The following is a 26,260-nucleotide window of genomic DNA, read 5'->3' on the forward strand; positions in this document are numbered from 1 at the left end:
CGGAAACTTCAGTAGCATGTAAATGATACACTTAGTGTAGTTATTAAAGTCCCTTACACATAGTCAACTCAACTGACATAAAGCAGACAAATAATAATAAGCACATCACAATGTTGATTTCCAAAGCGGGTTACATATGGTCATTCTTTATTAAATAAATTAATGCGGGTCGGGGGCTCGTGACCTCAGTCCTCAGGAACGTTTTTTGTTTGTTTGGCCATATTAGAAGAAAATGTCATAGCACATCAACAACAGTAGGTGGCAGTGGCGCTCTCATTGTCAGGGAGTGCGCAAGGAGAATTAGCTCATAGGCAGAGGTGAACTTACAACAATTTTAGAGACACAAATTATACTATAGTATTTATAGTCGTGGCGGAGAGTTGGGGGTGGGGCAGGGGATAAATATTTTCTTCTTCATGGGCGGTCATAACAAAAAATGCCTTCTGAACTAAGCAAGTATTTACAAAGTAATATCCCATGGCGTCAGTTTCTTTAAGTTTTCTTCACTTCATAAAGAAAACATACATTTAACTTTTTTTTAAATATTTGGATTTGATCCTGTCGTTTTCAATAAAATACATAATCCAAATTGAAAAATACACACATTTATATGTATATATTTAAAATATCATGGTCAACAGAATCAATATGCTTGTATAAATTAGATGAAAGAATTCCATACAGTTCAACAGCAATACAAAGTGCAGTCTCTTAAATGACAGTAACATTGGACTAGTTACTTTGTTCAGGGTTATACTAGCTTAATGTGCGTGAAACCAATTGGAATAAAGATGTTTGATAGTTTAGCTCACTAATAGAAGTTGGTTGTTAAATTTTGACAGTGGTGGGAGCTTCAAATCTTAAAGCATGACAAGAACTTTTTACTTTGCAAGGTATGCTATGTTTTTCATATGCAGATGTGTACCTGACCATTTATAAACAAACAGTTGGGGAATGAACAACATTGCTTCATTGTTTATTGGCTTTGCAAAAGCTTGGCCTACTTTTGTGGGAAAAGGCAACCAGGTCAAATTCCCGGAATGTGTAACTTGGGGAGATTGGTTGAAGGTAATAACTGGCTGTGTTGTAGTCCTTGTGCCTAAAATGCATGGTTTCACATTGCATTTACGTGTCCCCCTCATAACAAATTCAATAGTCTGTAATGCAGAGATCTGAATCCATCACTGTGCGACACCACCAAGGGCAGTCTCGGTTCCAGTAAACTGGAAATAGCTGAAGGCACAATGGGGGAGGATGCCATTCAGGTTGACTGGGGGATCCGTTGTATTTGGTCTTTTGCGAAACTATTTGCTTGTCCTTAAGGATTTGGAGTTGCTCTCGGCTGGAACTTCTTCACCCCGTCGCTTCTGCCTCGACTGTCCTCTATCTGCATTCAGACCACCTAAATGGAAACAAACAAATTACACATGAGCAACAAAAGATTTGGGTGATATGATCTTCCATTTTTAGTGTGTGCTACAAAATGAGCTTTTGTAGGAGAGGATATGAAGATAGTGGATAGAGATGGAGGATTCATACCCTCTAAGTCTACACATTTTTTAAATTGTATTTTAAGATCATGATGTGATTTCACCTCTGCCCCAACATTGAAATACAACATATAATTGTATTGTTTATTATCCAAGGTGGCTGACGATTGGCAAATTAAAATTGAGTAAGGAGTAACAGTGGCTATGTTTACATGCCGGTAATATTCGGGTTAAGGTCAAAACTCCGGTGACTGAAACATTTGGAATAAGCTGTTTTGTTTCTCAATTTTGCTATTCAGTGCCTTTTGATGGAGGCACAAATGCAAACTGCGATGTGAAACCGCTAATTTCAAGCCTCGCATATTAACTAGGTGTGTGCCCCCCCCCCCCCCCAAAAAAATCGATTCTCATTTAGTAGGATTCAGAATCGATTTTAAATGTCCCAAAATCAATTTTTATTTAAATTATTTTATACTGTCTTGCCTTTGTCTGTGTGTGCCTTTATTTGGAGAGCTGTTCATGTTGTACCGGATTTGGCCACTGAGGGGCAGTGTGGTTCCACGCGGTCTAATACACTGTTAAGTTGTAGCCACATTAGAGAGTAGAAGGAAAAAGTTACGATCAAGTTATTCCAATAAAAGTTGTTTTTTTGCAGTGTGGAGCCGTTCTTTTGAGTGATAAAAGTGTTGAGTAGTGTGCTAATTAATTAGCATTAGTGAGTCAGACTGGAGTAGATCATTACAAATCCTTGTACAGCTCTAGATTGAAGCAAAAATCATTTTCAATCAAATCACTTTGAATCAAAAATCGCCCTTAATCGAAAATTTATTCCGAATCGAATCGCAGGCCCAAAAATCGGAATCGAATCAAATCGTGAGACATTCAAAGAGTCCCACCCAAGATGCTGCCAATGGCGTAACCACTCTACCTTGTTTGGATGTCCCCTTCTGGATTGATGCATCTTCAGAGGAGCCTTCTAGCCCTTGACCTGTTCCTGCGTTGACTACTCCCACATTATCGTTTGTCCCGCTGTTGGAATTATGTGGGACTGTTGCCAGCAGACCTGAATACAATGCCAAACAGCAGAATTAAACCATAAAGCCCAACACAATTTAACAAGGTCCACAGTTCATTGCACATTCAGATATAAAATCAATAAGCAATCTTACTTTGCTACTTGCTTGGAAAACAAGCAACACAATCAGAATCATCCAATCATCTATTTTCTGAAGTGCTTGTCCTCATTTTGAGCTTGAGCATATAACAGAGTTTAAAGTCTAACGTCACTCATACAGTTAAACTCTTAAATGCACATTTGAGATATGTAAATCAAATTGTTTAGGAGCGCATTCCCATTTCAACAGGATAACTATGGCAGTGTGCAATTGAGAGTTGCTAATCCAAAACACCAGAAGCAAGTGTGACTGTAGCTCTTACATAGTCCCCTGTGGCAGGAAAGTTGCTGATAAATTTGCTTCATCCGTTCTATATTGATGCGGCTGGCCTCAGCGTGGTTCACCATGGGCTTTGGGTAGTGGACTCCAATGATACACTTGGCAGCCTTCTGGAGTTCTTCTGGGGCATTCCACGGATCATAGATATATTTGGCTGGAAAGCCTCTCAATATGGGCAAGTAACGCCTAAAAAAAAAAAAAAAGAAAATTAAAAGATTAGGTTAACCTGACAGGCTGGTCATTTTGGTATTGCATTGAGAGAAAAATTGTCCTGTTTCAAATGTAGCAATAGTGGCTTCTCCACCGTAGGAACTTTTGAAGAACTTTTCAATCTACCTTGGGAAAATTTGTTTTTGACATTTTTGTCAAAAAGCATCAAAGCACAAGTGGCATCCTTAAATGAGCTCACAATAGAGAACCTCGCTCATGCGTGTGGTATGTGAGGGGACAAAAACTACAAATTGTAAATTTGAGAAAAGCTACACACCTAATGTAGTCGCCGTTGGGGTCCGCACGTCGGCCAAATCCCACAGGGCAGTAGCAGTGGAAGAACTGCTGGAAAAAGGAACTGCAAGAAAGCCACATCCAGCTGCCAGCGTTGACACTCCAGTCCGCATCTAACAGCAACTCTTCAAACACCTGCCGGCATGCAGACGTGGCTCGTTCAGGAAAGAAGTAAGGCGACACGCAGACAAACGATTACAAGGAAATCGACAAATTTGTGTCCCTACCCTCACGCCTTCTTCCCAGCTGATCCAGAGGTCTCCCCTGGTGAGGAAGCAGGCCACGGCGTGCCGGGCCAAATGGTGGATCCAACCCTCCTGCCGCAGCTGGGTCATAATCGCATCTATCCAAGGAAAGCCTGTCCGTCCCTCTGCCCATTTGGCCAGCGCCTCCGGGTTTCGTTCCCAGGGGATCAAGACGCAAACAGGGTTTCCCTCCATCTTGTCAAAACACGGGTTGTTGGTTGCGGTGGTGTAGAAGAACTCCCTCCATAGCAGTTGGCCGTACAAGGAAAGTGGTGGCGTGCTGTTTTTTTTAACCTATTTGACAGACAAACGTTTACAAATCAAAAAAAAAAAATCCTCTGTAGTGATAGGTTCCATTTAAAACAACAAGAATTACCTTCATGTACAAGTCAGTGAGCTTGAAATAAAAGAGTCGGCAAGACAGGCATCCAAAGCGAAGGTACGGGCTGAGGCCTGTAGGACTTGCCAGGAGCGAGTTGGCACTCATTCGAGGACGCTCAAAGTTTGCGACCCATGCCTGTAAAATAACAACAAAACAAAAGCTGATATATTCTGTTCACCAAGAACATTTCATACACAAAACTCCAAATGTTTCCCATTTGTCTCAAAGGCACAAGAAAGGATTCACCAAATAGCAACATGACAACTGAAGCCGAGCTATCATTCTGGCTGAATGACTATTAAACGTAATATAAGAATCACATTTGAATCTGAAGGGAATATGTGGGAGTATGAAAAAAAAAATCTGTTGTACTTCTAGCCCCAAGAAAAGTCCAACTTTTAAGCAAAACAGTATGGCTGGTCCATTATAGTAGATTTTGGACATCAGGTATGGCCCGTGTACCTTTCTCTCAAGATGTCTCTCGAGTCTCAAGAGAGCTTCTGTTTCTCCACCTGGCCAAACTGCTGTTGTGAGGCCCTCGGTCTCAAAACCTGAGGAAGAAGCAAACACGTGTAAGCAGGGTCCTGTTGTAGGGTTCATATACACATTTTCCTTATTTAAAAACATTTAGAACACATTTCAAGTTGCCAAACTGTTCACAGAGCTGCAAAATTATAATATTGTACTATGCATAATAAAAGACCATGTACTAATAGTTATAAGATAAAAGAACTAGAAAAATTCCCGCGGAAATTTTGAATGGGACTGCTGACTCTTTGGTAATGAGCTGAACAGTTTAAAATTTAAACCACTGGAATCGGTCAAGAAATGTGGAAGTTAACCATAATCAACATCAACTAAAAGTATCTCACTGTCCCTGAAAATGTATTTCAAAAAATGTAAATGAGCTGAACAGTTTAAAATTTAAATGACTGGAATCGGTCAAGAAATGTGGAAGTTAACCATAATCTAAAAATATGTCACTGTCACTTTAAAAGCGCACATACATTTTTGACTTGGAGCCGTCACGCACCCACATTGCATTGAGATTGAATGAGAGACGCACACCTCAAAGAAGAGCCTCCCACGACTTAACTCTTCAAGATACAGATTCAAGAAATGGCTCGTTAGAACGGCAAGGGTTTGGGGAACACGAGCATGTTCTCATTTTTTTAATCGGATGAAAAATGACCAAATGAGAGCAGGTTGAAAACTTATGATTTATCCGAAATGAAGAGGAAAAAGTCGCCCAAATTAACATGGGAGAGATAGGCGAGAGAGTCCAACTTCTACTCGCTTAAAGGGAAAATAAAGGTACTAAATGACACCTTAGCCAAATAAAAGTTAGTTTGTCTGAAAGAAGACACTCGTGACTACAAAATGTCAGAATTTGACGTCTAGTGACAAAAGATTGTGGCCATGGTGACGAGTTGAAGTGAAACTTTTGACTTTTGGCAAGAGATTTGTTGGTTCCCGGCACTCTGGCTAATTGCTAAAACAGAGTGTGTTAAAATGCTATATGACTCACTGTCTTTGAACCCGCACAGAGGGGAGAGCTTTCATTCCTTAAAAAAAATTCGACACTGAACTAAAGATGGGAAAAATTCCTACAAAATGAGCTAAAATTCGTATCGGTCGGATAACGTATGCGTGCACAGCGTGTCTTGGAAAAAGGTGCTTGATGTGTGATTTTTTCTTTCCATTTCCCATTCATTCCTATGGCACTTTTTGGGGTAGTTTTTGGGGTATTGCGTCGCCATGGTAAGTGGGAATTCCTAGAAAAATAATGCTGCACCGAGTCCGATCGAGCCGCATCGTTTGATACCTCATTTGTCCCGGTGCGATCTACGGTACGGGCCGCATTTAAGCGGAAAATCGGTGGAAGATGATATAATAATAATTTACGCAACAATAAACCCCTTTCTGTAGGATAGTAATATGTGCTGCTTGCTACGCAAAGCAGTCCCATAATTAAAGAACAGCCCCGTTCAACAGGAATGTCAAAAACAAATAAATATTCAAGCATATATTGTAAAGCAAAGACTGTGATAAAAAATATATTTTTTAAGTTACACCTGCATTTATTGCACATACAGCATCAGCAGCAGACATATATTAGCTGAAAGTCTTACCAAGTTCCTCTAATGATGGCACTGCAAACTTGTCATCGTGGTCCTCACTGATGGGTGTTGCGCAATTTTTGAGGACTTCTGATGTGATGGTCTCCGCCGGAGCGTCCACAGAATCCATACAACTGATCAGAGCTTGGAAGCGCTTGTATGTAAGAGGAGGCTGGCCACCATTAACTTCTATGATCCTTTTGGAAAGGAATTCAACACAACATACTTCGTTAACTCAAACTGGCAGACGCAGTGTTTGACCACTTGTGTTTGACCACTCACTTGTCTAGATCATAGAGGGTGTGCGAAATCCGCACCATGACCTCAACCCCTGCCTCGGTAGCGAGCTTTTGAATAGCAGCATCACGTTCCTTGCCAAAAGGCTCTGAGTCATATTCATAGGATAAATGAGTTATCTGCCATTCCTGAAGAGAAAATGAAAATATAGCAAAAAAATTAATTTGAGACCTTAGACATCGCAAGGTGGACTGGAAAAAGGAACTTCATGTTAGTTTGGAAGTCATGCGATTACATGGTTCCATGCAGGATAACAAAAATATTCTATCCATCCAATCTAGACAAAGCTGTGTGACACAATTTTAAAACTAAATACATATTCAACTCTACCTATAGAATTGCTGCATTGTCTCTCTTCGATCAAACCTACCTTAAACAGTCTGGGGAAAACGTCAGTGGGTTGACCCCGAATGACAAAGAGGCGCGAGTTGAGCTTACGCAGACTGGCATCCAAGTCCTCTAAGCAATGTAACAAAAACCTGCAAACAATCAGACAGGATGTGTCATATGAAACCCCAATGAGAACAAGCGTTTTAGAAAATGGATGGATGAAATGAATGTTAGTAGTGCATCTGGAAGGACTTGGACTTTGGATACACAAGGTAACGGGTTTGAGTGCGAAAGATTGATACTAGCAGTAGAGTGAGTAGAATTTCACATGAAGGGAAGTCTACTTATTATATCGATCATAAAATGAATATAAGACCATGTAAGAAACCACTTAATGCTAAGAACATTTCACGCACGCCCTCGTGTGGCTGATCAGAACAATTGCTCATCATGAGGATCAGCATTACTACAGGGAGGTAAACTTGCTTAAGTCCAATGGGGTGTAAAGGAAAGGCTGTAGAATAGCCTTTCAGTAGTCAGTATTCTTTCAACAGAATAAAGAGAAATAAATAATAAAGAGTCTGTTTGTAAACTTACCTCCACCTGTTGATGCCCACGTTTGACGAGCCTGCAAACCAAGGATCGAGGATGTAGATGCAACGTAAACTGTGCGCCACCCGGATAGCGTCCCTTAAAGACGGGTTGTCGTGCAGCCTCAGTCCCTTTCGGAACCAGTGAACTGCGTTGGCCACCATATTGACAGCGCGCTGTTCGTATATATGGTGGGTTTAGGAGATAAACGGGAGGGCCCCGAACAGTTAACAGACGAACAAATCTCCCCCTGCGCTGTGCTTATTTAGGCAGGACAATTCTCTATATACGGCCCGTTTATAAAGAAAATCAGCGAATTGCCGAAGGCAAGTTAGCACTCGTGCTAACGTTAACCTAGCTCCATTAACCTTTCCTCGCTGTTAATTCTCCTGGACAGTTGTGGTCGCATGTGCGTGGACTGCAGAAAACCACAACAGACGAAGAAAATAAAACGCCAAAACAAACCGTTTCCTGTCAGTGGCAGCGACGACGTTGGCATATGCTATAGAAATGTAATCCCAACATCTTCGTCTAGTTTCTGAAGGCGAACATAAATCTTACACAAAAACAGACGTCGTCTAAAACAAGGCATGCACTTAATCTAGCGACCTATTTGTGTATAAACGGATTGCGCGAAGCTGTCCTTTCCTTGTGTGTCAACATCTCCCCCCCATTGGAATATTCAGGGTGGAACGGGGCGCTGTGATTGGTCAGCGCATGCCATTATACAACTCTTTCACTGTCACGTTTCAGTAGTGTGCTTTTTGGCCCCTGCTTACATCTTTTGTTTAAGTGACTCTAACGCCCACAAACGTTGACTTTGGGGGTTATTCGCTATACATTGTGAGCCAAAGTAAAGTACCACCTCAAAAAAGGAAATGTTTTAAAGCTTCGCTACCGCTAAAAGCAGCCAATCAGGAGGTTGGTGTAGATTTACTGTGCTACACTGAAAAGTACCCGGATAAGCACATGTCGGACCGCGCTGGCTCGGATAGGGTATGCTCGATTTGCTGTCCTGTTTGCGCCGATTTTCACTCGATTTTATGACCACGCTGTATTTTCACAACCACCAACCGTTATTAATCGTCCCTAATGAAATCCGTTAACTCTTGTGATTTCCTTCTAATAAATATTTACAAAAGATCAGTTGGTGATCAGTGATAAATGACAGTATTTATTTATTTATTTATTTATTTATTTATTTATTTATTTATTTATTTATTTATTTATTTATTTATTTATTTATTTATTTATTTATTAGAACACCAGAAAGGCGGGGGATTGAATCTACAGCCTTGTTGTGTGGCGTTTGCATGTTATCCACCTGCTTGCTTGTTTTCTCCATGTAGCCTACCCCAGCTTCCTCCTACACTGCAAAAACATGCTTCTTCGGTTAATTGAATAATCAAAATTAGGGGTCACCAACCATTTTGAAATTGAGAGCTGCTTTTTAGGAACTAATTAATGAGAGTGGTTCCTAGTTTGACACACTTCTGAAATAACAGATTTGCTCAAATTACTTTTCCATCTTACACGAAGACACTTGTTTGTTAACATGTTCTCACGTTTTTTATTAACAATCATTTAACACGGTAGGAAACTTAAATATCAATATTGATTTCTATACAGCTATGCGAGGATTCAATCTATCCATCCAACCATCCATCCATCCATCCATCCATTATCTACCGCTACATCCGGGGTCGGGTTGCAAGGTCAGCAGCTTTAGCAGGGAAGCCCAGACTTCCCTCTCCCCAGCCACTTCAACCAGCTCCTTCGGCAGCATCCCAAGGCGTTCCCCGGCCAGCCGAGAGACATATTCTCTCCAGTGTGTCCCGGGTTGTCTCCTGCTGGTGGGTCATGCCCGAAGCACCTCTCCAGGGAGGCATCCAAAACAGATGCCCGAGCCACCTCAAGTGGTTTCTCTCAACGCGGTGAAGCAGTGAGTTGCTCACCCTGTCTCTAAGGGAGAGCCCGGACACCCTGCAGAGGAAACTTATTTTGGCCGCTTGTATCCGGGATCTTGTTCTTTTGGTCACAACCCACAGCTCTTGACCATAGATGAGGTTAGGAACGTAGATCGACCGGTAAATCGAGAGCTTGGCCTTTCGACTCAGCTCATGCTTCACCACAACGGACCAATACAGAACCCGCATCACTGCAGACGCTGCACGGATCCGCCTGCTGATCTCCCGCTCCATCCTGCCCTCACTCGTGAACAAGACCCCAATATACTTGAACTCCTCCACTGGTCGCAGGATCTCATCCCCGACCCGGAGAGGGTACTCCACCCTTTTCCGACTGAGGACTATGGTCTCGGATTTGGAGGTGCTGATTTTCATTCCATCCGCTTCAAACTCGGCTGCAAACCACTCCAGTGAGAGTTGGAGATCATGGCTTGAAGAAGCCAACAGCACCACATCATCTGCAAAAAGCAGAGATGCAATGTTGAGGCCACCAAACCGGACCATGCAATGCTTCGGCTGCCCCTGGAAATTCTATCCATAAAAGTTATGAACAGAATCGGCGACAAAGGGCAACCTTGGCGGAGTCCAACTCTCACTGGAAACAAATTCACCTTACTACCGGCAATGTGGACCAAACTCAGACCGTATCAGGAGGCTTGGTACCCCGTACTCCCGAAGCACTCCCCACAGGACTCCCCGGGTGACACGGGCACCCTCGAGGATCTGCCGAGGGTGTGGAGCTGTTCCACTCTTCCACGGCCGGGACGAAAACCACACTGCTCCTCCTGAATCCAAGATTCGACTTCCCGACGGACCCTCCTTTCCAGCACCCCTGAATAAACCTTACCGGGGAGGCTGAGAAGTGTGATCCCTCTATAGTTGGAACTTATCTTAACTTAACTTAAAGACTGCTGCCCCACAGATAATTAGTTGTGATCCCAGATTTTAGTTGGGGAGTGAAGGGGGTGCCTTGCTGAAGGGAACCACAACAGTAGAACCTAATGCATGCAACTGTCCATACTCTACTCTCTAGCATGATTCCAACTGCAACACTTTCGTACCAAGCCCTTAAAGGATAAGCTACTGCCACTCCCATTTATGACCTTCATTCAGCACTTGCCTCAAACGTATTTTTCAACAAAAAAGGACATCACATGTTCACAATGTTCTTGCCATGCTATTTTATGTCACAGAGTAAAGGATAAGTGGCTGTACAAGAGAACATTATTGGGGCATACAATGAGAACAACAGGCTCTAGTCCATTAGCAAGAAGCAATTAAGTCAATGTACCATAAAAGTACTTGAAGGTAAGACAATAGTATCTTAACAGAAACATGGCATCGCACAGTTTGCTCAGAATTAATTTTAGCACACCAGACGTAGTTCCAATATGAATGTACAATAGAACAACTCAGAAACTGACAGTGAAACAAATGATCTCTTACAGTCAGTACTAAACGGATGCTGTTTTTTTTGCCTTTTATTAATATCTTCATCTAAATATAGTCACCATGAAAAGGAGATATGTTTGTAATGTTTTGGCACCCCAAAGGAGACCTGAGAAAGGGAGTGCTTGCGCCAACATCACCTTGAAGACCAAGAGTAGAGCCAGGTGCCTCTCCTTTGAACGTCATCACTGCAAAATGTTCTCTCACTAAATTTTGCTTGATGGCAGTCTTTCATCTGGAAAGCTTAATTGGCTCCACCGACAATGAAGCTGTGATATAAACAATGTAATTGGAAACTATGAAAGGGTATCCCAGGATAGCTTTAAATCATCCTTTAGTCACTTTTATTTTTGTAATATATTTTTTTAACACATGTTTCTTAATGTTTATTCTCCATAAAGACTGCATAAAAAAAATGCAAAGCAATCCCGAGGAAGAGGATTGGGGCCAGTGAAGAAGAAACAAAAAAAGGTTGGCAGGATTCTCATTTTATTGACAGAATTCTGGCTTTCAAGTGAGTCAGAATTCTGACTTTAATCTCAGAATTCTGACTTTAAAGTGAGAAATCTTTACTTTATTCTCAGAATTTTCACTTAAAATTAAAGTGAATTCTCACTTTTGAGTGAGCATTCTGACTTTAAAGTCAGAACAAGTCTGACTTAAAAGTCAGAATTCTCAGAATTTAAAGTCAGAAGTCTCATTATTTAAAGTCAGAATTCTGACAATAATGTCAGAATTCTAAAATAAAAGATCTGATCCTAATTCTCTTCCACCTTCATTTGATGAGATTGGGTGAACATGTGATTTGCCTGCCATACTGAGTAAGAAGCACTTAATAAAAAAAACAAAATTAATCAGCAATAATGTCTTCCTGATCATTTAAAAATAAATGTCATTGAATTGAATGTTTCTTTCTATTATTGTATGGTTGTATATTTCACGAAATAAAAAAAGAAAATAATACATATACATATATATATATATATATTTAAATTTAAATGTCATATTGCAGTTCGATTATTAATTGACAAGCTATATAAATTATAAAATCATCCGTAAATTCCGTATTGTTGAAGTACCACTCTGTGCCACTGGAGGTCACTATTGCCCCAGAAAGATTTTCATCACGTCCCTAATGGTGAATCTTGCTGCATGCAGACAAACAAAACAAAAACAAATCACTTTACTGTACTGGGATTTATGATATGACTCATTTGCCATTAACCTATATTATTTTTTTTACGACGCAACGTTTTAGTCACATAACTAAAATCATGCAAATTCTAATGAGTAATCCGGTTGTATAATCCTATTCTAAAAACAAAAGCTACACATCATAAAATAACTGAGTATAAGAAGTGTGCACATTTATTTATTTAATCACGTTGTAGCTACAAATACACGAGTCAAACAGAATCTGCAAGTTACAAAGCAAAGCAAACAGGTTAGACCCTGAAAGTGATCCCGCGTTGCAAATGACCTTGGAAATACTTTGTCTCTGGAGGTAACATCCACACACAGACACAATGATACATTATGCCTGTAATATATTATTAATGGTCTTGAATCATGTTACAATCAGGCATAGGCCCGAAAAAATATATTGTAAAAGGCTTAATCCTTCTCGGCCACCCTGCCTTGTAGTGTTAAATGAAAATAAATGAAATGAAGTTGAAGCCATTTATGATAATTTATTTCGGCCTCAAATGTAATGTGGCAATCGTTCATATTTCAGTGCAAATGTTTTTTATCCTATATTCACTTGCAATTAGGATGTGTATCAGAGGTGACACAGTGTTGTTTACAGCGCATTTTTATTAATAAGCCTCACGACGCACCTTATTAGTGACTTTCTATTGAGAGCTACGGTTCATCCAATCAAAAAGAGCTAGTGCCTAGCATCGCCTGCCGATTGGCTGCCAGCTTGCCGCCATGTCCCCGCCCCCAGATGTCAGGCACTGCGCTGGTCAAGCTGTTTGACGGCTGGTGCACTGAGCTCGTACTCTTTTAACTTTGTATTTTATCATCGGACACACTTCAGACCCGTCCAGAATATATCATTTCCTGTGCATGGAGCGCGCCTACCTACTCTCGTCGATTCTCTCCACTTTTCCTTGTCGCTATGAAGCACAATTATGGCAAGGAGTAGCAAGTCAGCAGCAGCGAGGACCCTGGAGGATTTGACTCTCGACTCGGGTTATGGTGGAGCCGCCGACTCCTTCAGGTCTTCCAGTGCGTCGCTGTGCTGCTCGGAGGCACATGGCGGAAACTGCTGGCAACTAACGGACTCCATGCACAGTCGAAACAACAGCCTGGACACTGTCAACACGGTCCTGGTCGAAGACGCCGAGATCCTGGAGTGCACCGGCCAGTGCGCCAAACTACCCGAGCTTGAGGATGTGCCGTGGAGCCTCGGGGAGGTGGCGAGAGCCCTCCAGAAGGACGAGGGAATGAACGCGGTGAGCCCACCGCAGGACGTCCTGCTGCGGCTCTCGGCGCTGGCCAGCCGGGCCCTCGTCAGGGTCGCCAAGGAGGCGCAGCGCTTGAGTTTGCGCTACGCCAAATGCACCAAATACGAGATCCAAAGTGCCATAAAGATGGTCCTGTCGTGGGTCGTCTCCACGAACTGCATCGGCGCTGCCCTCGGCGCTTTGTCCCTGTACAACATGAGCACGGAGGAGGACAAGTTCGGCCGCGGCAAGTCCGTGCGCTGCGGGCTCGTCTTTAACGTGGGGAAATTCTTCAGGTGGATGGTCGATAGCAGGCTCGCGGTCAGGATCCACGAGCACGCGGCCATCTATCTGGCGGCGTTCATGGAGAGCCTCTTCCGCGAGATATACGCAAGAGTGCTCCGCAGTGCGCTGCTGGAGCGGGACGATAGTATCCCCAAGTTGAGCGTGGAGAGCCTGGAGCAGGCCATCAGCAATGATGCTGAGCTCTGGGGGTCACTGCAGCACTGGCAGCACCTCATGTGTGGGAAGAATGCAAGTGGTGAGTAACGGCTTGCAGGGGCACTTAACTGTAACCGCTTTTCAAATGAAACTCGTGCATTTTGAGTTTGATTGATGGCTTGATAATCCACGAGGCCATGGAGTGAAACCCCCAAAGGTTCATTGAGTTTATGCGTACACTGTCTGTAAAATGCAACGTTATTAGTGCCTGCAGTTTTTAAGTGATTTCATGTGAGTGTTTTTGCAGTATAGGACGTTTCACCATGACGTCACACGTAATTTCACGTGGCAAAGGCCAAAACATATGGCATCATTACAAGTAGTAAACGTTCATGCATTCATCAAAAGCATTTCATGTCATTTTACCAAGGCAGAACAATTGAGATGGTTTGATAATTTTAGTGTTCTTTACCAGTGTCAGACTGACAGTCGAAAAAGATGTTACAGTGAAGTAAATGGTTTCAAAGGCTGAATTCTTATCAAAACTTCAAAAAACAGTTGAGTGCCACATTTGAGTTTGTTGGGTAGCAGCCGACGCAGGCAGCATGGATTCAGTTCCCAACTTCCCACTAAATGAGGGTCTGATTGGAAGTGTGAATGGTTGTTTCAAGAGGTTTCCATCTAGTGGCTGCATGGCGACCAGTCGTTTGCCCTCTTAGGATTCTCGGTTTTGCCAAGAAACTTCTTCCCTTTCGTTTCTTAGCAAGATGACCTGGAAGGAAGTAGCCTACTTGCAGAATATCATTCAAATTCAGATTTTTTTTTTAGGAAAAGTGCTTGTTGGCAACCTTTAAGCCACCTTTAGTGAATGCTATTCCTGATCCAACTTGAGTGTGTGAACAGGCTTTTCCCCAGCGTTTTATTAGCCCGGCGACCCATCAGGCCTTCCTTGCCCCCACAACCGAGCTTTCTTTCCCTCTTTCAATATTCTGGATCGAGGCTACTTTGTAATTCACTCTTCATGTTTAAATGAATGGAATGTGCTTTAAATTGCATTTTTCCATTATATATATATATAAACAGATAAATAGAACTTTGTCTTCAGTTATTTTATAAAACACTATTGCCCATTAAATAATAATAAAAAAACAACGGGAAAAAAAAAACATTCAACCCAAAATGTCAAACATATTTAGATTTTAGGAACTTTAAACCATTAATACATTATTTTACACATGAACCATGTATATATTAAGAATGTATCTGCCTCATATTGTGTTCCCAGATCCTAAACGACCATATTATAATATATATATATATATTTTTTAATTTAATAGGCAAAAGCTTTTTACTAAATAAATTAAGATAAAGCAGGCTACTAGGTATTTATCTTTGAATTTTTTTGCTCATCCGAAAAAATCGAACCGATCTGTGACTCAAATTCGTGATCCGATCTGAACATTTTATAAGTTCTGAGCGTGTTATATCTCCCTGTTCTGCATATATATCGTTCCCAGAATGCATTGTGTGACACAGTTAAGGACGTTGTAAGGACGTTAATCCTTGTCATATGTGTTTGTGTTACCAGTAGTTGAATGTGTGTCTTATTAAGCACATTTATTTTTGATTTATGTTGGTCTACGATTTTTTTTTTTTTTTTTTAACAAACTGTAACTTTAGGTTGTGTGTAAAATAATGACATCCAGGGCAATTTCGTGTACAAGTAGTTCATCTAAGGATTGCTTGTGAAACTATGAATTTATGTTTTGTTTGTGGACGGCTGATTAATTGGTCCAGCAATACAGTATTTTTTATTTTATTTTTACAAAATCATCTCACGGGCCAGATTAAATACCTCAGTGTTCCTGATCTGGCCCTCGGGCCATACTTTTGACATCCCTGCTCTAGAAATACTTGAGCTGTCATGCCCTACAGCTCGATGTACGTTTTAATCTTCCCAAATCAATGGCGGTACGTACATGACCGCGTGCACGTGCTTATTCTGATACTGACAATAACCCCCCTTTGTAGTTGGTTTCACTTTTTGTTTTTGTCCTTCAAATGTTATTGTATTCAGACTTTACTGCTGCGTAACTGGCAATACATCACACACACACACACCACTCGAGTACATGGTTGTTGGTTTGATGGATGCTGAAAAACTGCTGCTGTGGCTCGTCTTGCAACAGGTTTACATAATGAAAGACCCTGGGGGACCTATGTGCTATCATCCATTATGCAGAGCAGTGTGAATGAAAGTGGGTTTTTGAGTGAGGAGGGAGATAAACAGAGTGAAAGAGAGAAAGTTGACTGTGTTGATGCATCACCAATGAAAGCCTGAAAACATTTCTCTACGTTGTATGTTTGTTTAGCTTCTCTGAGTTTGTTATACCAGCCTCGTTGATGGGAGGGTTCGTTTCAGTACAGCCGAGCAGGAGCAGGCGTGGAAATGTGCTTTGGTTTGCAGTTTTCTCGCAATGTCGGCTATTCTGACTTCAACCTCCCCGTGGAATACGTCCTTCAGTCGGACTGAGTGGCAGAATATGCTGCAGTGTGTCAAAGCGTGTGTCATACAGCTATGACACCCCTGCATGTTTTGGCATGATGTTGGTGAGGATGGAAGCAACTGTCACCAGATTTTTTCTTTTTTGTCTTACGTAATGCAATCACAGTATAAGAACTTAACTCATTCTCTGCCATTGACGGCGATAGAGTTCAAAAATTAATTTCTATTAGTTTAACATTTTTCCCACTTTTGTTAACAAGAGTATGAAAACCTAGATTTTTTATTATTATTGTACAATTAGAACAGATATAAAATTTGTGATTAAACTAGCGATGTCATGCTATTAATCATGAATAAAAAATGTAATCGCCCTACGCCCCTAATTTTTAATAATCTTTTCTTAAAAAAAATATATATTTTTTTTTTACTAAAAAAAAGATTTAAGATTAGGAATTTTTCATAATTAATCTCATGACTTCACTAGTTAACTCACGATTAATCACAAATTTTAAATCAGTTAAAAAAAAAATCTCTAGGTTTTCATACTCATGTTGACTCCTATAGCCGTCAATGGCAGTGAATGAGTTAAGAAGTGAATTTTCGAAGCATTACTCATTTATCGTTCCAGTTCGAAAGTACAGTAATGGAGCCTAAAAAAGCCTTTCAATTGTTGCCAATGGATTCTAGCCGAATTCTAATGTCTCAGCTAATTTCCTGCTATTACCCTTACAACTACTTCCAGATACACGACGCCACATGCTTACCCTCTTACAATGTAAGCTCGTCACATTTCTCCCACCTTTTTTCTGGGAAATTAGTTAATTATAAATCCTGTAGTGTCACAAAATGTATCACTCCACCAACATGATCTGTATTGCTCAGTCAGACAGCACATTAACTCATTCACTGCCATTGACGGTTATAGATGTAAAAAAATAATTTGAACTATTTCTATTAGTTTAACATTTTTTTTCTACTTTTGTTAACAAGAATATGAAAACCTAGATTTTTTTATTGTACATTTAGAACAGATATAAAATTTGTGATTAATTGTGAGTTAACTCATATTAATTATCATTAAACAATTTAATCGCCTGACGCCCCTAATTTTTAATAATCTTTTTTTTAAAAAAAAGATTAAAAAAAGAAATATATTTTTTTACTTTTTTTTACTAAAAAAAAGATTAAAAAAATAGGAATTTTTCATAATAACAAGAGTATGAAAACCTACATTTTTTTAATTATTATTTATTATAAAATGTATGCTTAATCGTGAGCTAACAATTGATTCATGCGATTAATTACGAGTAAAAATTTTAATCGCCTGATGCCCCCTTATTTTTAATAATGATCTCGTCAGGCGATTATTCATTTTTTATTGTAATTAATCGCATGACTTCACTAGTTAACTCATGATTAATCACATATTTTATATCTGTTCTAAATGTACATTTTTCATACTCTTGTTAACAAAAGTGGAAAAAAAAGTTAAACTAATAGAAATAGTTCAAATAAATTTTTGACGTTTAAAGCCGTCAATGGCATTGAATGAGTTAAGAAACGGTCTAATATTGTGGAGAGTAAATTTTTGTCAGTTTTATGACAGAAGACATAGTCCTCAAAGTCCAGGGCAGGGTGACCATAAAACATCCCACTGCACTATGATCATATTGTTTAATGCCAATATTGTGTATTCAGTCTATTTGGCATTGAGTCGGCCTCCAGCTGCATAAGAGGTGTGGCAAGTGTTTAGCAGCGTATTACTCTGCGTAGAGTTATGAGAAAGAAGGTTGGAAAGCTGATGTAACGCATGCTGGAACACTGGCATGTTGTGTGGTTCTTAACCGGTGATTAAACCTGACGTAATATCGTAGACAGGCTTCCAAGTGGTGAAATCCTTACAAACTGTATGTTACCCATTTTGGGAAGGATTGGCATTTGTTTTCCTCCTATGTTGATCACAAATTAAATTAGGCACTTGTTGGGCTGATTGTTTTTCTTTATTCCCAGCCAGGTACCTCTGCAATGAGTCATCTTTTTTTTGTAAACGTGAACATTTTTCCACTTTCTGTTACCACATTGACATCATATCACCATGACACTTACATGACATTCTCCAGAAAAAAAAGAAAAAAAAAATCACCATGACACACTGTAACATGCCAGTTAAATAAAATTGACAATATGACACGCGTTTCCGTTGTACTGGCTCAGCCACTGTTATTATTTCTGCTCTATCAAGCTTCAAGTGAAATGAAATGCATTCATAAGAATCTTGGGAGATACTGAAAATTTCGTTGACGGGATTAATAAAACATATGCATCCATTTCAGTTGCCCTGAAGGAATCAGGCTTTATTTTTGGATCAAATTATATTCATAAGTATGTTCGAGGGAACTCTTACAGGTGAAGAAACTCTACTGTTGTAACCGTTTTTTTTTTAATATAAATAAACACATCAACTGATGCATGTTACTCATGTAAATTGAGTGTCTTACATAGGTCGAGAACCATATGTCTTTATCTAGGGATGGGCGAGTAGAAAGTTAGTATTGATACCCGGTCGTATTACAAGGTATCAGTACTCGGGACGGCGGCCAAAATTAGAAGAATAGAAAATTGCCATAAATTTCATGCATTTTTAAGGAAAAATGCTATTTTGGGATATTTAGGTCTTTCTTTATAATTACTGCTCATTGTTTTTATGAACTCATTCACTGCCATTGATGGCTATAAACGTCAAAAATTCATTTGAACTATTTCTATTAGTTTAACATTTTTTTTCCACTTTTGTTAACACAAGTATGAAAACCTAAAAATGTTTTTACTGTACATTTAGAACAGAGATAAATTTGTGATTAATCGTGAGTTAACTAGTGAAGTCATGCGATTAATTACGATTAAAAATTTTAATCGCCTGATGCCCCTAATTTTTAATAATCTTTTCTTTTTTTTTTTATCGCGTCAGGCAATTTTATTTTTTAATTGTAATTAATAGCCTGACTTTTATAGTTAACTCACGATTAATCACACATTTTATATCTGTTCTAAATGTACATTTTTTCCCCTAGGTTTTCATACTCTTGTTAACAAAAATGGAAAAAAAAAAGTTAAACTAATGAGTTAATGAGAAATTTTATGTATCAAAAGTACTAGTGGCATCTGTGGTTGGTATCAGCATCAGTGACTACTCAAGAGTTGAGTACACATACTGGTATCGGTCTGAAAAAAAAGTGGTACAGAACATCCAAAGAGGCAAGAGGATGAATACTAAGCCTTCATTTTAATGTCAGGTTCTCAATCTGCTGTCTCGTCTTGGGAATTTCCTCTCTGAGAATTGTGTTTTCGTCTAGCGCCAGGTTGACAACAGCTGAATCAGGGTTGTTCGTGGTCCATGAGGACATTGTTTGGCCAGATGTGTCTGTGTTGTCTTCTGTCTCTTCCTCCGGAAGCGATCTTGTTCTTCTTTCCCAAACACAACTCATGAAGGGGAGACGGACAGGGCTGGGGAATCCCAGTCCCGAAAGTAAACCCCTGAAACAGTTTGACTTTAGCCACAGGTGCTTCTATTCAACAGGTGGAGATGAGTTTGTTTACCTGCCAGTTGAGTGGAAGCAATTGTGGCTAAAGGCAATTTGTGGCAGGGTTTTTACTTTCTGGATCTGGAGGGAGCAGTTAGTCCATTTGAACAAGACAGGGACAGTATGTCCTTTTTAAAATGCTGGCTACACACTTGGGTGTGAGGTGTTATGGTAACTTTGTCTCTGCTGACGGTGACAGTCGCATCTGACTCACATTTATTAATGCTCTATTCAGTTGTAACAATGGTTGTGGAGGCACCTGAAGGCTAACAGTTGCTGTGTTGTAGGAGGCTAAATTACCGAGTGTCTTCAAGTCTCAAAATATATATATTTTTCTTTGTGGAGCAGTTTTTGTGACATCATTTAAGGGGCAACTTTCACATTTTTTTGTGTGGGTGTCCAACCAGTCAGAAGAGCGACAATTTTTACTGCACAACTGCAAAAAGCCACATCTTACACAGTTGCACGCATAAACCGCCCCCATACCGTCCCCTCACTCTCTTGCTCCCTGGAGTTGTAGACAGATGTTTTGCATGGCTTTTTAGCCCGTGTGACGTTCCAAGCAAGTTGCTAGGATGCAAGTGTTAATGTCAACTACTAACAACTACGGGTGGGAAGCTTTGATTTTCTCACAATTCGATTCCAATTTTTGGGTCTGAGATTTGATTCCGAATCGATTTTCAATCCGGAACAATTTTTGATTCAAAATAATTTCTGCTTCAATTTATAGATGCGCAAAGAATCGTCATGATCTACTCCAGTCTGACTCGCTAATGCTAATGCTAATTAGCGCGCTACTCGCGGCACTTTTCTCACTCAAAAGAACGGCTATTCAGACAAAACGCTTCAGGAATAGATACAGAGAAGCATCTTAACATTACTCACCTGCATATGCCTTTCCTACGCTGCAAAAAAAAAACAACTTTCATTGGAATAAGTTGATTGTGACTTTTCCCTTCTACTCTCTAATGCTGAGGTGGGCATCGAGGGCCGGAGTCCTGCAGGTTTTGCATGCTGCCCTTCTTCAACACAGCTGATATATGATTAGCTCATCAGCAAGCTCTGCATAAGCCTGATAACGATCCTGCTGATTGGAATCAGCTTGTGTTGGAAGTGAGAAACCTGCAAAACCTGCAGGACTCCGGCCCTCGAGGACTGAGATTGCCCACCTCTGCTAATGTGACTACAACTTAACAGTGTATCAGACCGCGCGGAACCACACTGCCCCTAAGTGGCCAAATCGTGTATAACATGAACAGTGCTCCCAATAAAGGCACACACAAACAACAACGGAAGACAGTATAAAATAATTGAAATAAAATCGATTTTGGAACATTTAACTCATTCATTGCCATTGACGGCTATAAACGTCAAAAATTCATTTGAACTATTTTTATTAGTTTAACATTTTTTTTTCACTTTTGTTAACAGGAGTATGAAAACCTAGATTTTTTTTTTTATTGTACATTTAGAACAGATAGGACACTTGTGATTAATCGTGAGTTAACTAGTGAAGTCATGTGATTAATTACAATAAAAAAATGTAATCGCCTCTTGCCCCTAATTTTTTAACTCTTTGACTGCCAGACGTTTTCAGAAAAGGGATGCCGTGGGTGCCAGCCGATTTAAGCATTTTGACTGATCTTTCAAGGTCCACTGAAAATTATGTGTTTGGACTATGGAAACACACATACTACCAAATGAAAGATTGGACTCTCATCTTTCATCAGAAAAAAAAAGTTTGTTTCTACCTTATTCCGTTTTTCAGTAATCAACAATAGAAAATGGTTAGTTTCACCTCTGTTTTGAAACAAACGTCTTTTAACGTCTTTGGCACTCCTCCATAGGATTTTACTAAACGTTATTTAACGTTTTTGGCAGTCAAATAGTTAAGTCCGTGGAATAGACGGAATTGAGCAATCAGCAATATTTTTCTACTGTATGTTTTTAATTGCCTATTCTTTTGGGTGTTGGGTGCGTGCGGTGTGTGTATTGCATGTTTTATTTACTCACATTCTCTTCTTGTGTCCAGCGTGGTGTCGGGTCAAAAGAATCCAGAGTCGATCAGTCACTGCTAAAAGTTTGTGGCGGAGTGTGTAGGGTTGTGGTCACATTGTTTTACAAAATGCTTGTATTTAGTTTATTGTCTAGAAGGGTTAAGTTGGGGAAATATTTGTTAGTTTGTTAGTGTCTCGTGAGGCTTCACGTGCACACAAACGTCCCTTGTGGCCGAAATTAAAACTGTAATTTGACCTACTTTTTCTTTTTGCTTGCAACTGTTGGTTTAGGAACAATTACACATGCTTTAGTTGCCAATTTGGGTCTCTGTCTGGTTGGTGATGTGGTACCCTCACTTGCCTTCGATGCGGACGATACCCAAAAAAGTTGCCAATTTGTATTTTAATTTATTATATCAGCAATTGAGTAATAGCCTATTTGCTTTGTTTAGTATTACTTTGGGGATTTTTTATTTTATTTTTATTTTTATTTTTTTAGCATGCTGAAGTTGCTGAACTGTACGTTTGTTAAAAAAGAGTAACATTGTGTTACACTCATGCAGTAAATCAGTTCATTAATATTGTGTGGGAAATGTCATATTATGAAAAATAGTAATCCTGTAGGAAATATAGTAGCACATGAGGCATTGATTGCATGAAAACTAAAATGAGGATTGTGCTTATGGATACTGAAGCGATGGGGATTAATTGTGCATATGAGTACAGATAGTTGTTACGATAGAGGAATGGTGAACAAATCTGATTGTTGGTGGACGCCATTAGCGCACAACAAGCACTTAACCTTGCAATGCAAATGACATGAGAATTTTCAAAGTAACACGTCATTCCATTAGTGTTGCCAAACAGGGGATAACCTTCTTCTTCTTCTTATTATTATTTTTAGTAGTCTCCATGATTGAAAAAAAGTGCTTTACGGCCAAATTTGCGACGTTCAAAACCCAACTGGCAATGAAGTGTCAAACGTCATCGGTGACGTCATTTGCCCGGAATGAATCACGCCTCGACACGCGCTTCAGAATCAGAAATTTCTTCCTGGATTACTCGACACACGCTCCGATGTCGCGGCAGATTCCGTCGCATCCAGAGGTGAAAGTGGGCCGGAATAATTCGAAAAAAATTCATTCTGGTCTGAAAATATGATGGCAACTGTCAATACCCCCATGTTATAAAACCTGCCAAGAAGAAAAAAAATCTACTAACGTCAGATTGACATACACAACAAAGTCAGCAAAAGCGGGGGGGAGCGTGAGGCATGCGGACGGGCGCGTGCGTGTGGCGGCGCGGAGGACGCGTTTGGAGACACGGTGAGGTGCGGCAAAAATTCGCATATTCGCCAAAGTTGAAAAATGTGACCTTTCTTCACATTTCGCCTCGCGGCCTGATAGGCTGAAATATGTGCCACATCGGCTTCAGGGATGGACTACGTCACACACGGCGTCCTGTCTGTTGTCACCTGGAGCGCAACAACACGGGCAGCCACTAAATACCCCCTAGTTCTTACAGAATCTACTTTTTTTTTTTTCCCTAGAGCTCAGTATTGTTCATTCGATTTGACATCATCATTGCTCTCCTTTTTTAAAAAAACAAATAAATTAAAAAAAAAAAAATATATATATATATATATATATATATTTTTTTTTTGTATGTGGGTGAGCATGTGCATGTGCGTGCGTGCGTGTATGTATTCATCAGTTCACCTAAAGCCCATTAAAAAAAAATCCCATACTAATAATATAATATAATAATAAATTGCCAAATGCAGAAACATCAATGTAAGTTATCACGATGTAGTGGCTCTCGCTAACAGAATCTACATTTTAATGGGTATATGAGAGGACTGACATGAATAGAAAAACATTCCGTTTTTTTTCCTGTCTGTCATGCAGGCCGTTTAGTTCCTGAGAGTAAAAATGCCACATGATCGGCCGCCATCGCGAGCAGCCGATACCTTGAAGGCCAGGATCAGCCCGATACCGATACCTGGTATCAGTAGGCTACTTGGCCACATCCGTACTTCGCAGTCCTTCATACGTGGCGGCGTCATAGTGAAGTTTAATTTTATGTTAGTGTGTTAGTTGTGTTAAAAATGACTTTGCATCTCGCCTTTTCTGCTGACAGAATGGCAATGTTTTCATCCTTGCTCAGCAGTGTCACAGCTTTTTTTTCCTTTAGGGCAGGGGTCGCCAACCTTTTTCAAACTGAGAGCTACTTCTTGAGTACTGATTAATGTGAACGGGATACCAATTTGAGACACAATTCTGAAATAACACATCATAACTACCTTAAATATGTTATTGATAATTAATGATTCATCTATGTGAAGACACTGATCATGTTAATGATTTTTTTTTCACAATAATTGTCAGCAAAATACATAAAACATCCATATGCGTTATTTTTTTATCAATAAATCTCGGCAAGTATTTTGATCACTTCTACAACATTTCTAGGAAATGACAATTTCCCATCGCTGGTAAGCTATTATTAAGCTCATGATTAGTCTTTTACGGTATATACAATTCTACCTTTAAGGTAATAACTAGGGGTGTGCCAAAAAATCGATTCTCATAAGAATCGCGATTCTCATTTGGTACGATTCAGAATCGATTTTAAATGTCCAAAAATCTATTTTATTTAAATTATTTTATACTGTCTTGCCTTTGTCTGTGTGTGCCTTTAATTGGAGCGCTGTTCATGTTGTTCCCGGTTTGGCCACTGAGGGGCAGTGTGGTTTCACGTGGTCTAATACACTGTTAAGTTGTAGCCACGTTAGAGAGTAGAAGGAAAAAGTCACGATCAAGTTATTCCGATAAAAGTTTTTTTTTGCAGCGTGGAGCCATTCTTTTGAGTGATAAAAGTGCCACGATTAGCGCGCTAATTAGCATGAGAGAGTCAGACTGGAGTAGATGATTACAATTCCTTGCACATCTATAAATTGAAGCAAAAGTCATTGTCAATCAAATCATTTCGAATCAAAAATCGTCCCTAGTCGAAAATCGATTCCGAATCGAATCGCAGTCCCAAAAATCGGAATCAAATCGAATCGTGAGACATTCAAAGATTACCCACCCCTAGTAATAACCAACTGATTGTGAAAGAATAGGGCAGCCTCTTCTCCGGAGTGTATCATAAAAATAGAAAGTCAGTCTTCATGTGAAGAGCAATTCCCTGTAATAATTGCTGCAACTTTGCTTCATATTGCATATTGGTTTTGGAAACATTCATTTATTTGTACAAGTGGTCCCTTTAACGTAAAGCGTGTCATTCTTGGTTCTGACGTCCTGAACAAGCCTGAACAACAAATCTGCCACCCAATGCTGTCACGTCTTATTCTCACCTGCTGCATCAGTTCTGCAATGGCTCATCTAGCATGTGGTGAGCCTCCTACACACACACTCTCTCTCTCTCTCTTTCTCCCTCGCTCGCAGACGCACACACACACAAGCACGCACGCGCACACACACACACACTTGCGTCAAGATGTCAGGGGCTCCTCTCGCAATGTCTGACTCAGTGCTCGTTGCAGGTGTGTGTTGGGTGTCCCTTCTATGTTGGCTGCATCCTGTCAGAACAGGAAATGACTCTTTTTGGTAACGTCAAAGGTGATGTTTTGTCAAACATGATATCTCGGGCTCAGGAATAAGCCCCACTTGATTTTTATTATTATTATTTTTTTTAAACTGTACAGCTTTGCTTTAGCAGCGGTAATAGGCTCTTAAGGTCCGGACAGACTTGCTTGGGCTTAAACGTCTCATGGAAAATGTCACATTATAAAGCTTTAAAACAATATTATGAAATTTAAAAAAAAAAATCAAAATTTATAGAAACATGGTCTACGTATATAGAATTTTTTAACCTAATTCTGGTTACTTAAATTCTGCCTGTTAGCGAGAGCCACCACATCGTGATAACTTACATTGATGTTTCTGCATTTGGCAATTTATTATTATATTATATTATTAGTATGGGATTTTTTTTAATAGGTTTTAGGTGAACTAATGAATACACACACGCTCGCACGCACGCACGCACACACACACGCACATACACATACTCACCCACATACAAAAAAAAAAAAAATAAAAATATATATATATATATATATAAAAAATAATAATAATAAAAAAGGAGAGCAATGATGACATGTCAAATCGAATGAACAATACTGAGCTCTCCATAAAAAAAATAAAATAAAAAAATATATATATGTATATATTATGTAGTCTATCTTGTATTTTAGACCGATTTTTTTATGAAGGCGCTATTTTCTTGGCCATTCAGATGGAGGGATAAAGGAATATATGTATACACAATTTGATCTCTGATCCTCACTGCTGCTGATTGGCTGATTCTTGAAATCAGGTGTGTTGGAGGGAAACCTCTAAAACATGCAAGTTACCGAGTATGTGCTAGATATACTACAGCAGGCTTGCAT

General features: G+C 39.9%; 2 protein-coding genes across 3 annotated transcripts in view; one reads left to right on the forward strand and one right to left on the reverse strand.

Moving 5' to 3' along the window:
* Positions 1-113: 113 nt before the first annotated feature.
* On the reverse strand, positions 114-8,114 carry cry1b (cryptochrome circadian regulator 1b). Its single transcript, XM_077568232.1, has 11 exons — positions 7,420-8,114; positions 6,863-6,971; positions 6,478-6,620; positions 6,208-6,392; positions 4,538-4,626; positions 4,070-4,210; positions 3,676-3,987; positions 3,432-3,583; positions 2,928-3,130; positions 2,419-2,553; positions 114-1,402 (listed from the first exon to the last, which is right to left on the reverse strand). Exons 1-11 carry the CDS (start codon positions 7,575-7,577, stop codon positions 1,305-1,307), a joined length of 1,725 nt encoding a protein of 574 aa, XP_077424358.1. The 5' UTR covers positions 7,578-8,114; the 3' UTR covers positions 114-1,304.
* Positions 8,115-12,787: 4,673 nt separating this feature from the next.
* The window catches only part of btbd11b (BTB (POZ) domain containing 11b), a 100,844-nt gene continuing 87,371 nt past the window's right edge, over positions 12,788-26,260 (forward strand). For both annotated transcript variants that reach the window (XM_077568926.1, XM_077568927.1), the window contains exon 1: positions 12,788-13,820. In XM_077568926.1, coding sequence (XP_077425052.1) covers positions 12,965-13,820 — 856 coding nt within the window. In that variant the 5' untranslated portion in view covers positions 12,788-12,964. The remainder of the gene's footprint in view (positions 13,821-26,260) is intronic.

The sequence above is a fragment of the Vanacampus margaritifer genome, chromosome 6 (assembly GCF_051991255.1).
Source record: "Vanacampus margaritifer isolate UIUO_Vmar chromosome 6, RoL_Vmar_1.0, whole genome shotgun sequence".
NCBI classification, from domain to species: domain Eukaryota; kingdom Metazoa; phylum Chordata; class Actinopteri; order Syngnathiformes; family Syngnathidae; genus Vanacampus; species Vanacampus margaritifer.

Bases quoted from the DNA above. Each gene is read 5' to 3' on its own strand.
- cry1b (XM_077568232.1), bottom strand. From the start codon at position 7,577: ATGGTGGCCAACGCAGTTCACTGGTTCCGAAAGGGACTGAGGCTGCAC. The intron at 6,621-6,862 runs GTAGGTTTGATC...TTTTCTCTTCAG, and splicing joins TTTTCCCCAGACTGTTTAAG to GAATGGCAGATAACTCATTT. The intron at 3,131-3,431 runs GTGTGTAGCTTT...TTTTTTTTTTAG, and splicing joins CCCAACGGCGACTACATTAG to GCGTTACTTGCCCATATTGA.